Raw genomic sequence first — 13,469 nt, forward strand, 5'->3', positions numbered from 1 at the left:
ATCAGGATGTCCCTGGGAAAAACAGGACAGGGATATCTGTCACCAGGATGATAATTGAATGTGACCAAACACTACTTAGCCAAGCTGCTGAATAGGTAAACGAGATGAAAACCTCCCTCCCCTCAAAAGACAATGAAGGCCCCCCCTGTGCCCAACACAAAATAGAACCACCCCAAGTCGCCACAGAGAACCAAGTCGAAGTGAGAGAAGGCGCCCCCTAGTGGAGGTCAAACAACCGCACCTACTAGGTGCCAAAGGAGAAGCCCAGGATGCAGACACATATCCATTACCTCCATCTAAGGTAAAACACCGTAAGTCAAGTCTTTTCCCAAAAGGTAAAAACCAGGGTAGGTTACCCAGGTAAATGAACGATTAGTTAATCAAAGCAATTCTTAGGCATCCTCAGAATGCCACTGTCTCTTATCTTTTCATTCCCAAATGGGACCTGAACCTCAGTAGTAGGAGATGGCTCACAGCCATGCCCTGAAGAAGGAAAATGAGAAGTAGGGGTGTTGCTCCCCTATATTCCTTATAGGGAAGGGCAGTGGCAACACGTTCCCATGGAAACTAAGCAGGAACCACACCCTCACTGGAGCTGCAGTGAAAAAAAATCAACTCATGTCTGACATTCATGGGAAAAAAAAAAAAGGTTAGGAAAGGAAACCTGAAAATCTCTGAAACAGATATACTGGCTGGGGTTGCAGCTGATCCCCCCTGGCTTCCCCACGGGGCTATCTGAACTGGGTCACACAAGTGTCTATAAACAAAGACCCTGTCTACTGACAAAATTCAGAGCAAAAGGATCCAGCACCTACCTGACCCTCAACGCACCAGCCAGGCCTTCTGGGACCTACTGGCCCACGGATCTCGCCTACTCTGTAGAATCATGGATAAATGGCCCCAGCTACCCCCATTTTCTACTAAGCCCAGCCAGCCAGCACCTGCCCAGGGCCCCTACTTGTGACAGAAACAGATCCTGCTCCTACTCCCATAGAATCATGACAGATAACAAAACTAAGGCACAGAAATGTCCAAAGTAGGGACTCCAAAGACCAAGCCCCATCCCCAGGCCCCTGCCAACTGGGGTCACCTTGACATGGTTGCCCACACTGCCCAGCATACTCACCACTGGTCAGCCTTCCAACTGGGAACTCTGGAAATCAGGTCTGACATCCCTTTCTTGGACCTTTCTGAACCCTTGGACACCATCCTCCACTTACAGCCTCCAGTGCCCAGAGGACAGGTAGACCTTAGGAGGTACCACATGATGCTGAACTGGCATCCTGGTCACATGTCCCCTCAGTCAAGCAGTCTTTGGAGAGCTCTCCTCATGCCACAGCTCTAAGCAACAGCGCCTCACAGAAGTCGGACCAGCCTGGGTGGACCACCCATCCCTGACTGACTCTTGCCATCTTCAAGGGCTACAGCAGGCCCTCCAACGTGAAAGTTTGTAACAAGAGCCTCAGCAGGAGGGAAGACCCACCGTCTGTGCTGTCTGAAGTTTCAGAAAAGCCGGCACCTCAGCTTAGAATGTCAACCTCTCCTGTAATCCCCTGAGAACACAGCCTTGCCTGACACTACTCAAATATAGGTGACCACTGGTGGCAGCACTCCTCTCTCAAGCCTCAAAGGACTGGAGGGACAACTGGACTGTGAATGACCATCACTGTCTAAGGACAGGGCTGTATCTTTGACTCTCAGCTGCGGCTGTCACCTCCGTTAAGGCAGTGTCTAATCCTGAGGTCCCAAGACACTGCCTTCCTGGACAGAACATCCCCCCCCCCCCAAATCCGCAACTTTCACAGCGGAGAGAGTATCTCTGCATTTCTCATATCACTGCCTGGGGCTCAAGCTCTGGAGAGCAACCCAGTCGGCAGATTTCAGAGTAAGTGGGGAGGAAGGCTGTGGAGGAGATTCTTGCAGGGGGAGCTGAAAGGAGAAGGGGTACAGAAGGGGTACGGGGGGAGTGGAGAAGTGGGGAGAAAGGAAAGAAGGCAGGAAGGGGTGGAGAAACGGAAAGGGGAGGTAGGGAAGGAAGGGGAAGGGGGCCCTGCTTTTCTCAGTTGAGGAAACTGGAGTCCACAGGTTGAATTACACTCCCAGTAACCAAAGTGCTCCCCAGGGGCAAAAGGGAGGGAGGGGTAGGCAAGACTGACAAGTCCAGGACAGGGGGAACTGTCCAAGGTAAGCCTTGACCCTAAGGTGCTGGCTGAACCCACCCTAAAGGAAGGGTGGATCCCTCCACTGAGGGCCTCGCTCGACTTTAGCTGGGGGGGGGGGGGGTGGTCTCCAGGCAGATGAGACAGTCTCTCAGCTTTAACAGGCTCACTACAGAATCTACAAGCCGGAAGACACTGCTAAGGGTTCCCTTTTGGCAGGGGCACTCCAGGCCAGAGGAAGGGCTGCAGACCTGACTGACATCTTCGGGTGAGGCTGGCTGCCTCCCCCACAACCCCCGAAACTCTTTCTTCCTCTGGTTCTACCAGAAACCCACCTCCAAATCCAGGACCACCAGAAGTTGGCCACAGTGAGAGGGTCCTTGAGCCTGAAAAGCAAGCCTTCCCTCTATCCAGGCAAGGAACCACCTCCAAAGGACCACAGCAACTTGTCTCTGCCGCTGGGACGGGCCACTCTGTAAAACTCCTAGGAATGCTGAGAGCCCAGTTCAGCCACAGGACCAGCATTCCACTCCACTCCCTTTCTCCTTCTCAAGAGCAGCGACCCTCAACCCTTGACCTGGGAGTACCCAAGTTGGTTCCAGGACACACAACACCTAAGGAAGAAGCCATCAAAGCCTTAGGCCTCTACCCCCTTCTGTCTACACAATCAGAGAGAGGCAAGATCATGGGATTCTCCAGCCCAGCTTGGAAGAATCAGCCACCAGAAAACCTACACCACCTCTCCACTCCCATCACTTAATGCTCCCAGGCAACCTTACTGACCACTGTCAAGTGCTCATGTCCCTATCTGCCCCCCACTCCACCCCCACTCTCCCGGAAAACAAGGTGGAATCCAGGGCTAAGGGCTGAGGCCAGCCCAAACCAACTCTAGGTAAGTGACGGAAAAGTCCATCATTCCTGTCCTAAAACACAGGGTAAGAGTGTATTCTTTCTGGAGATCTCCAAAAAGTTCTGTCTCCCAAACAAAGCTGCGAAAGTGTGCTCTTATGCTCCCACAACTTCAAGCATTCTTGTGCTTTACCTGGGTCAAAAGTTTTCCTTACATTTAAACCCCGGCCAATTTAAATAACCTTGGGTAGGTTTTTGTTTGTTTGTTTGTTTGTTTTGTTTTGTTTTAATGCACCAGAAGTTTCACATTCTGATGAAAACTTTTATAGACCATGCAAGTTTGTCCTTAATGTCCCTGACTGAGACCACGGCTAGGAGCGCAACACCCGCCTGCAGTGTGCGCCCGGAGAGAAATAGCTACGCGGAGCGCGCCCCGCCCTCGAGGTTTCCCTCGGGCCACATTGAAGGGCGCCACGGCAGCTCCCGGGGCGCCTCGCTGTCGCCTCCCTGCCTCCCTCGCGCATAGCACCCCGACTGCCCCGAAGCTCAGCCGCCGCGCAACCCGCTTTGCCCGCTGTCTGGCGCTGCGCGCTCACCCGCCGTAGTGCGCCTTCAGACGGACGCGGCCGCCGCTCCGGTCCATCTTGGGGTCGGTCCTGCTGGGCATGGCGCACTCCGCCAGCCGCCGTCAGCGCTGTGTCCAGGGCACTCCGGCCATGGCTAGCGGCCCCCGAGCAGGGCCGGGTTGCCAGGCGGGGCAGACGGCGGAACGCGGAAGGGAGCGCGCAGCGCGGGACCGACGGCACCCGCCTCGCCAACTCCGCGGAACTTGGGCGGTGCGCCGGGCGGGGGGCGCACTGGGCGGGGGCGGAACCTGGCTGTCGAGACGGCCAATCCACGGGGCGGGAGGCACCTGTGGCCAATGAGGGCTCCCCGGGGCCGCCACCTGGGCCAATCCTCGGGGGGCCGCGCGGCCGTGGCCCAATAATCAGAGTACAGGATGAAATACCTGTCGGGAGGGGCGCGGCCACCTGCGGCCAATGAGAGCGCGCACGGTGTGGCTTTGCCCGGCAACGGGCGGCGACCCGAAGGCCCAGGGACAGCCGGGCCACTCTGCCCCGCGCTTCTGAGACTTACTGGAGCTGTTGTGCCGAAGAACCAAACAAACTCGTTGGAGGTGCTTGGGTGTTGGGGTCGTCCGGTGTTTTCAGACCCTCGGCGTACGAACTCCCAGCTGTCCGCGGGGTCTCCGAGACTGCGAGGAGCTGAGCAACTCATCAAAGTGCAAGCTTGTCTAGCCCTCGGGTCCCAGCCCTCCCAACTGCAGCGGCATCCCGCATCCCCGCCCGGGAAGGCTTGTCTGTCTCTGTTCCAGTTAGCTTCTCGGCCGGACCGATCTGGAAAGCCGTACTTTCTTAGCCATTCGCTCTGCATTCCACACGCGTGCCTGGTTCTCCTTGGTGCCAGGTACTGAGAGGTGACGCTGGAGGGCTGAAAAGACGCAGCGGCCCTGATCTTGGATCCTGTGTTCTCTTTAGAAGACACCTGTTGGCAGCCTGCTGGTCATCATCTTCAGATGCCTTTTTGTTTGTTTTGTTTTGTTTTTGTTTTTGTTTTTGTTTTTGTTTTTTTTCGAGACAGGCTTTCTCTGCGTAGCTCTGGCTGCCCTGGAGCTCACTCTGTAGTCCAAGCTGGCCTTGAACTCAGAGATCCACCTTCCTTTGGCTCCCAAGTGCTGGGATTAAAGGCATATGCCACGACCTCCAGCTTCAAGTGGCTTTTATTTTCTTTTTTTTTTTTTTTTCTTTTTTCAGAGCTGGGGACCGAACCCAGGGCCCTAGGCAAGTGCTCTACCACTGAGCTAAATCCCCAACCCCTTCAAGTGGCTTTTAAACACTTTAATTTTTTTTTTTTTTTTTTTTTTGGAGCTGAGGACCGAACCCAGGGCCTTGCGCTTGCTAGGCAAGTGCTCTACAGCTGAGCTAAATCCCCAACCCTGTTTGTTTGTTTGTTTTTTAAGACAAGGGCTCCCTATGTGGCCCTGGTCCATCTAGAGCTATGACCCACCTGAGTCATTAAGTACTGGGTTCCCTAATCACATGGCCTGTCAGTCTGTGTGCCCAGACCCTCAGACATTAGTGGCTTCTCAAGCAGATGCTCTCTAAGCCCTGACCAAGCCTCATGCTCCTCGACGCCTTCCCGCAGCCCTTCTTCCTGCATGTTCCTGAAAGTTGCCTCAGCAACTGCTGCCACCCCCTCCCCCTCCACTGAGCGGCCCCCAAGACCTCACATCCCCCTGTGCATCCTCACAGTTTCAATATATTCTCACAATCTACCACACACCTCCCTTTATCCTCATTAAGACCCCTTGGCCTAGCCTCCCTCTCTGTGCTGGGATCCTGACACAGCATCCCAAGTTCTTAAAAACAAAAAACAAAAAACAAAAAACAAAAAACAAAAAAAAAAAAAGCAAGTCAGTCCTTGCTGGGCTTGTAGTATGGTGTTTAAAAGCCTCTGGTAGAAATGAGAGGGGGTTGGGGATTTAGCTCAGTGGTAGAGCGCTTGCCTAGCAAGCACAAGGCCCTGGGTTCGGTCCCCAGCTCCGAGAAGAAGAAAAAAAAGAAAAAAAAGAAAAAAAAAGAAATGGGAGGCATGGTGGGGAGGATGGGGAGGGGAGCACCCATATAGAAGGGGAGGGAGAGGGGTTGGGGGATGTTGGCCCGGAAACCAGGAAAGGGAATAACAATTGAAATGTAAATAAGAAATACACAAGTTAATAAAGATGGAGGAAAAAAAAAAGAAAGAAGTGGGAGGCATGGCCCAATGGTAAAGAGCTAGCACCCACACCTAACTCACATTCCAGTTCCAGGAGATCCATGGCCCTCTTCTGGTCTCTTGAGTCACCAGCACATGTATGGTATACATAGATGCATGCAGGCCAAACACTCACACACATAAAATAAAAATGTGTATATTAAAAGCTTTCCGTTGTTCCCCTGCCGTTGGATGAAAGCCAGTGTTTCACCATGGCTGATAGGCTCATAGGACCCTGGGACCTCGTTCCTTTTCTGCTGTCATCTTCCCCCATATTCACCCACCCCATGACTGACCTTGTATCCCCTGGCCGTGGAGCCTTTGCCTGTGCTCTCAGGGGGCACCTGCTCTGATGCCTGCCCAACAAACACACTCAAAGTCCATGTGAGCAGTCTGTTCCCACCCCATCACTAAAAGGCAACTGGACAGAAGGTGACATGGTGGCTGGACAGACACGATGAACATCTATCTATCTTGGACCCAAGTAGGACTCTCCACTCCACCCAGCGATCATGATCTAGGAAAGTCGTGCCGGCCACCTGTCCAGCTCCGTGTGTGCCTAGCCCTATAGCCATCTTGAACCCACTTTAGTGTATAGCTTTTAATACTTCCTGATTCTTATTGGGAAGACTAAGGCATGCCTTGGACGAGGTAGGCAATCTGGTGGGGAGGGATGCTGGTGTGGGTCCGAGTTCCGACCCCCTGCCGCAGGGCACAGCCTGGGGAAGCAAAAACTGTCTGTGCCTATTTCAAGCTGCTGTGTGGACAGGTGCTGGGCTTCAGGGAAGCCCCAAGATACGTCTGTGGGGTTGGGAAAACGCAGTCTGAGATGTAGGAGAGGTGAAGCAGGGGTTCCCAGACCCCTGGACACTCCAGTCGTCTGTGGGTCACTTCAGAGAGGAGTCAGGAATGAAGTGTCCGGTGTCCACAGGCCTTCGAAAAGGCACTCCCAAATGCCTGGACATTCGGGCTCCACTGAGTCTGGAGAAGCTGAGAGCAGAGTCAGATGCTGTCCGTGAAGGAGGTCCTTAGCTTGGCTGCAGTTGAGGCTGGAAGCACAGAGAGGCAGGAGGCTTAGGCTGCAGCTCTGTAGGCCAAGGCCTGCTCCATGCTCCGGTGGTGGTTCTCAATGAAAGAGACAGTCCTCGGTTCCAGACAGCTACTGTGTACTTATATATAATAAATAGGTCTTTATAAAAAAAAAAAAAAAAGTAGGTTGCAGCTACTCCCCCACCCCCGTGCTGCAGTCATGGTGCCCCTGTGCCAAGCAGCAGGGGTACCTGGTAGCCCCTGCTTTTCCTCAGATTGTCTAAAGCCACAGGGAAGATGGTGGAAAATTCACCATCACCATTGCCAGGAAGCACGATTTATGGCTTCGTTCGTTTCCTAAGCTCTCAGTCCGGCTTCTTATGTGGGCTTTCGTTCCAGAATCTTGGTTAAACTCCTTAGGCTTAACTTGCTGGCCTCAGCAATGCTGGGCGGTTGTGTTGCCCTATTTGGAATACACACGATGAGTTCCTCTCCACTTGACTCCATTCATACGATCACAGATAACCATGCTAAAAACCAGCAGAGGAAAAGCTACCAAGAGGACGCCATCCCAGCATTAAGAGATGTTCCCATTAGTGAAGGAAACAAAATGTCCTTCCTAGAAGCCAAAGAACTCAACACCTAAAACTGAGCTGCGTATAAACATCCTAAAACCAACCATTTGCAGTTGTGGGCCGAATAATTTTTTTTTTTTTTTTGGTTCTTTTTTTCGGAGCTGGGGACCGAACCCAGGGCCTTGTGCTTCCTAGGGAAGCGCTCTACCACTGAGCTAAATCCCCAGCCCCTGGGCTGAATAATTTTGATCGACTAATAATTTTGAACATAATTATATCGACTGTCCTTTTAGTACCCAATATTGACATGTAAAAACATGAGACTTGATTCCTTAGATTGAGCTCAATTGACATTATAAATATTTTCTTTTTTTTTTAGATTTATTTATTTATTATTTATATCAGTACATTGCAGCTGTCTTCAGACACACCAGAAGAGGGCATCAGATCTCATTACAGATGCTTGTGAGCCACCATGTGGTTGCTGGGACTTGAACTCAGGACCTCTAGAAAAGCAGTCAGTGTTCTTAACTGCTGAGCCATCTCTCCAGCCCCTGTAAATATTTTCAACTGAGTTTTTAATTGACAATAAATAATATGCCACATTATACTACATATATAAAAAAGTAGGTTGCAAAAAATGTATGCCTACAGTTATAACTTAAAGCTTCCCCAGTACCTAACCATCCTTCCCTCTGGCCTTCCTCTCCTGAGGCTAGTATTTGCAAAGCAAAGCAACCCCCAAGCCTGTGGGAGCCGGTCACAGCCATAACTCCCAAATCAAAACCCCAAACTGTGAGGCTCCAAGGTGAAGGGACCTGCAGGTTTCCCCTGGGGATGGATTTGGGATGTTGCCTGGCAGAAGACAACAGGATTGGTTCTCCAATTCACCCGACTGTGTGTTCCTGTGGGCTCTCCTGGCACCCGGCACTGGGCACCCAGTGTAATCAATGGGATTCCTGGGGCCACATGGGCTCCAGGGCCTCAGGCTCTGTCCACCAAGGGGAGGGCAGGGATTCCATCAGCTTCCATGGAGACCAGACCAGACCAGTCACAGTGTAATAGAATGGCAGGTTTCAAGAACTTCCCTCCAGGTAGATAGGGTTTAGAGGTGACCCTTGGAACCTGTGAGGTGAGGCAGACCCCAGGGGTGGGGTTAGGGGGACAGGAACCTGGCTGGATCACTGAAGGTAGCTTCTTTCTGCCTCCTACAGTTTCTGTGGTTCCCCAGTCTTCCGCAGACACTGGATACTCCCAAACACAGATTCCTGTAGTCACAAACACAGACTGTTTTCCAAATGAAGATAAAAATACAAATTCACTTTCCAAGAAGATGAGGTTGTCAATGAAACCCCTTTCCCAAAACCCAACTGGGTGGAGAGGATCCACATGCCTGGCTTCACACAGATCTCTTGGGACCAGCTGGTGGACAGTGTCTTACTTGGGTTTCTATTGCTGTAATAAAACGCTGACCAAAAGGGAGGAAAGGGTTTATTTCTCTTACACGTCCATATAACAGTTAATCATTGAAAGCAGTCAGGGCAGGAACTCGAACAGAGAAGGAACCTAGAGGAAGGAGTGATGGGCCGTGGCAGAATGCATACTGGCTTGTTCAGACTGGTTATAGTCCCCTGGCTTGCTCAGACTGCCTATGAGAACCACCTGTCCAGGGGTGGTGCCACCCACAACCGGTTGGGCACTTCCAAATGACCAGTTAAGAAAATGTCCTTCAGGCTTGCCTAGAGCCCAACTGTATAGAGAGGCATTTCTCAATTGACTCTCATATGATTAGCTGTGTCAAGCTGACGTAAAACTTGCCAGCACAGAGGAACAGGATAGATACTTACAGGTATGGGGAAGGAGTGGCCAGCGGCACACAGAGGGTTAAGTGAGGGCTCTTCCCACCTCCCCAGGAGGCTCTACCAAGTCCTGGCTTCCCTGTGGATCTCTGTTATCTGGTTTTCTCAGAGACCGTGGGGGAGAAGAAACATTGTTCCCCTTTCCAGATGTGAGGCTGACCTGGGTGGAGTCTGGCAGGAACCCACCTGCTACAGGAAGGGCTCAGTGCATTTGCTGACTGGTGCTTGGCACTCACATCTGAGGGAGGCACCCTACAGCAGATGTTTCCTTCCTTTTTCAGAGATCATGGGACTTAGAGAAACCAAATGAAGTAACAACACCAACTTCATTTATTCAGTCAGTCAGTCATCGGACATTGCTTGATGCCCTATTAAGTGCCAAAAGTTGTGCAGTCATAAGCCAGGGTTCTTCCCTCATGCAGCCTGACGCCAGTTGAAACAGGCTGCAGTCAGTGTTTCACACAGACCTATAGAGATGACAGTTCTGTGGGACTGGAGATGTGGCTCAGTGGCACCCACGTAACGAGCTGTCCATCCAGCATGTACCTGTAAGTCAGCTCTGAGGGTAGGTAGAGGCAGGGGGTCACTGAGCCTTGCTGTCTTTCCTAGGTTCAGGGAGAAACCCTACCTCAATCACACGTACATACACAGGGTCTTGGTTCCCTGCCTACTGTGATAAACACCATGACCAAATGCCACTGAGGGAGGAAATCTGGCTTAGGTAGCTCCAGAGTCGCAACCCATCAAGGTAAGCCAAGGCAAGAACATAGGAAAGGGATTGAAACAGAAGCAGTGCAGGCAGGCTGCTTACTGGCCGGCCCTCCCAGCCTGCTCAGTTTGCTTTCCGATACACCTCAAGGCCACCTACCCAGGAATGGCACCTAGACAACCACCAATCAAGAAAATGTTCCACAGACTTACCTACAGGCCAATTGGATGGGGGTGTTTTCTCAATCGAGGTTCCTTCTGAGAATTGACAGCACACTACACGTACAAAAACCTAAACAAACAAGTACATGGCGAGATCTGTTGCATATGGAAGACCAGGTTCTGAAAGAGGCTGGTTTGGGAAGCTCACAACACATTACAGGGGAAGGAAGTTGATGGACTTGCAAAAGAGGCCTATGACCCTGGGAAGCAGGGAATTCTGGGAAATCCAAAGCTGTAGAAGCGGTGGGAAGGAGGATACGGGGTGGGTGACACGGTTGGGGGGCACACCAGAAGTCCTAGGTGTCTCTGGTCAGTTTTGCCTCGACCTTGCATTTCTCCTAAAGTGAAACTTCTCCTAAAGTGAAATGAAATTCTAGTCCATCTGGTCCTTCCTGTCTTCCACAGGCAAGCGCAGTACAGAGCATTCCCAGAAGGGGGCACAGGAGGGACGCAGCTGAGGGAGGGCTTGGCTCTTTGTTCCCTAACTCGATCCTGGTGCTAGGTGGGGGTGCTGTGCCCTGCTCCCTCAGTGATTCGAGCTCTGGCAGGCTTACCCCCCAACGACCTTCCATGCACATGGGATGTTTCCTGTGTCTTCAGTTCGGCCTCTCCAGACATCTGCCCTTCTAGTTGTAGCCCCTTCCTCCACTGCAGTTACTTGTGCTAATTATCCCCGGGGGTTTTTTGTTTTGTTTGTTTGTTTGTTTTTTTTTTTTCTGGTCTTTTTTTTTTTTTTTTTTTTTTTTTAAATCTATGGGCTGCTAAAACAGACCTCTTGATGGAAGCCTGTAATTCCCACCTGTTTAGGAGGCTGAGAAAGGAATTATTGAAGGTTCAAGGCAGCCAGGGCAACTTAATGAGAATCTGGCTCAGAGTAAAAACCAGAAATGTGGGGCTGGAAATGTAGCTCTGTAGCACTCCATGAGGTCCTAAGTTCAACTTTCAATAATACCACAAGAAACAAAGTAATTTTGTTCTTTGGATTTAAATAGTATTTTGCCTTTTATTTGCTATGTCAGCTGGAAATTTTCTCTATTGAAACCCTCCCAGAAATTATTGCAAAGAATTATTCTCTGGCTTTATACTTAATATCAAAAATAAAAATAAATACTGTTCTTCTGGGGGTATAGCTCCGTCCCTAGAGTATCTAGAATGTAGAAAGCATTATTCTCAATGCATGTTGAAAACTAAATAGGTCAGAGCTGGATGTGATGGCACACGCCTTTAATCCTAGCACTTGGGAGACAGAGAGAGGCAAACCCATCTCTGGGACTTCCAGGTCGGCCTGGTTTACAAAGCGATCTCTAGGACAGCTAAGGCTGTTACACAGAGAAACTGTCTCAGAGAGAGAGGGGGAGCATGGAGACCTGGAGGGGGAGGGCAATGCAATATGGGATCTGAAACAGAAAAACACTGTTCATACATTGAGAAACCTGGATAAAATGTATCCTTAATAGTATGGGAATTAAGTGTTTTATTCTAATAATCATACAAGGGCTGTGTAAGGTCTTAACTTAGGGGTTTCCAGTCAAAGGATGAGCAACTCTACAAGTTAAATTAAATTATGCCATCCTTCAATATTATTCATTTATTATGTGTAGTGCCTGTAGAGGGGTGTGTGCATCTGTAACAGTGCACACGCAGCCAGAGGACAGCTTGTAGGAATCTGTTCTCTCCTATCATGCGGGACCTAGGGATGGAGATAAGGTTGATAACAAGAGTCTTCACCCTCTGAGTCAATCTACCAACCCTATTTTCATGTAATTCTTTAAATAAAACATTTTTCAGAAAATAAAAACCTGTGGGCACTAGACCTTAGGACACTGAGGGTACCCATGTCCCTGAATGTGTAGACATAATCTTCCTCTGTGTGTGCCTCTGTGTGTGTCTCTGTGCGTCTGTATGCCTGTGTGTCTGCGTATGTGTGTGTCTCTGTGTGTGCATGTCTCCATGTGTGTGTCTGTGTCTGTGTGTGTAAGTGTGTGTGTGTGTCTGCTTGTGCATGTCTGTGTGTGTGTGAGTGAATGTGTTTGAGTGTATGTGTGAGTGTGTCTGTGAGCGTGTGTGTGTCTGCTTGTGCATGTCTCCGTGTGTGCATGTCTCTGGGTGTGTGTGTATCTATGTGTGTGTGTGTCTGCTTGTGCATGTTTCTGTGTGTGCATGTCTCTGTGTGTGTGTGTGTGCTTGTGCATGTCTCTGTGTGCATGTCTGTGTGTGTGAGTGTGTGTGTATGAGTGTATGTGTATGTCTGTGAGTGTGTGTGTGTCTGCTTGTGCATGTCTCTGTGTGTACATGTCTCTATGTGTGTGTATGTGTGTCTGCTTGTGCATGTCTCTGTGTGTACATGTCTATGTGTGTGTGTGTGTGTATGAGTGTATGTGTGAGTGTGTCTATGAGTGAGTGTGTGTCTGCTTGTGCATGTCTCTGTGTGTGTGTGTGTGTGTGTGTGTGTGTGTGTGTGTGTGTGTTGTATCTGAATATTTTGAATGTGAGTAATGCTAGGTCAGCAAAGCCAGAAAAGCTAAGAGAAATTGTGGGTTGTTGGGTCAAGAGGCTAGAAAGAAGGGAAGCTAGATAAAAGTATAGAAGAGCTGTAAAATAACAAACAGTCATCTAGGCTGTTCCCACACACTTACCAGCCAAACTGTGCAGATGGCCCAGGCCATGCTCTAGGGCTATATCCTGCACAGGGCACAATTGTGGCTCCCTTTGCACCAGGCATCTCCACCGAAGCCTTGGCATTCCCGAGGATGTGGAGTCAAGACTTTATTCTACATGCCTAGGAGGTTCTATACTTGTTTCTCAGTCACGTGCTCCCAGGGTACAGGCCTAAGGTCTGAGAGGCATTGGACCTGTTCCAGGATCACATGGCTGCAAAAGCAGGGCAAAGGCTCAAGGTCCCTGCAGGTATTCCAGGCCGAAGCAATACAACACATATGCTCACTTCTTTCTCTGTACCTTGGCTGAACACAGAGCTGGGCTCCTGTCTCAGGGCCTGTCTGGGACCAGGACCCAGGCCTGAGTTACAGGTTAGGGGCATTGCCAGAGTATATGGGCACAAAGGCAGCTGGGCTACTCTGATGCACCAGCCTGGAGGCCTCTGCAAACAGACTGGGCCCTGCTGCACCTTCCTGAGAAGGACTGGGGTTACTTAAGACCCAGTGGAGGATTGGGGGGAGGGGGAAGGCGGTCTGCCAGAACTGTGTCGCCATGGCAATGACAGCACCAGCTCTAGGACTACAAGCACTATTTTA

At 50.6% G+C, this 13,469-nt stretch overlaps 1 protein-coding gene, 1 long non-coding RNA gene and 1 pseudogene across 7 annotated transcripts in view; 1 reads left to right on the forward strand and 2 right to left on the reverse strand.

Annotated features, from left to right (window-relative positions):
- Window positions 1-3,838, reverse strand: part of Prkcz (protein kinase C, zeta) — a 111,622-nt gene extending 107,784 nt beyond the window's left edge. For both annotated transcript variants that reach the window (NM_022507.2, NM_001429418.1), the window contains 2 exon segments: window positions 1-12; window positions 3,605-3,838. The exon segment at window positions 1-12 is cut by the window's left edge and continues 110 nt beyond it. In NM_022507.2, the coding sequence (NP_071952.1) occupies window positions 1-12; window positions 3,605-3,675 (83 nt within the window). In that variant the 5' untranslated portion in view covers window positions 3,676-3,838.
- A 3,310-nt stretch (window positions 3,839-7,148) lies between these two features.
- On the forward strand, window positions 7,149-7,518 carry Pigp-ps1 (phosphatidylinositol glycan anchor biosynthesis, class P, pseudogene 1; annotated as a pseudogene).
- A 270-nt stretch (window positions 7,519-7,788) lies between these two features.
- On the reverse strand, window positions 7,789-13,040 carry LOC134479059 (uncharacterized). Of its 5 annotated transcripts, none has more exons than XR_015620572.1 (4): window positions 12,852-13,033; window positions 10,207-10,285; window positions 8,599-8,694; window positions 7,789-7,980 (listed from the first exon to the last, which is right to left on the reverse strand). It is a non-coding gene; the product is annotated as an uncharacterized LOC134479059 (long non-coding RNA). The 5 variants fall into 5 exon arrangements; XR_015620574.1 differs by having other exon boundaries at window positions 8,552-8,694; window positions 12,852-13,000; XR_015620571.1 differs by having other exon boundaries at window positions 7,789-8,694; window positions 12,852-13,040.
- Window positions 13,041-13,469: the final 429 nt, after the last annotated feature.

The sequence above is a fragment of the Rattus norvegicus genome, chromosome 5 (assembly GCF_021556685.1).
Source record: "Rattus norvegicus strain SHRSP/BbbUtx chromosome 5, alternate assembly SHRSP_T2T, whole genome shotgun sequence".
Taxonomy (NCBI): Eukaryota; Metazoa; Chordata; class Mammalia; order Rodentia; family Muridae; genus Rattus; species Rattus norvegicus.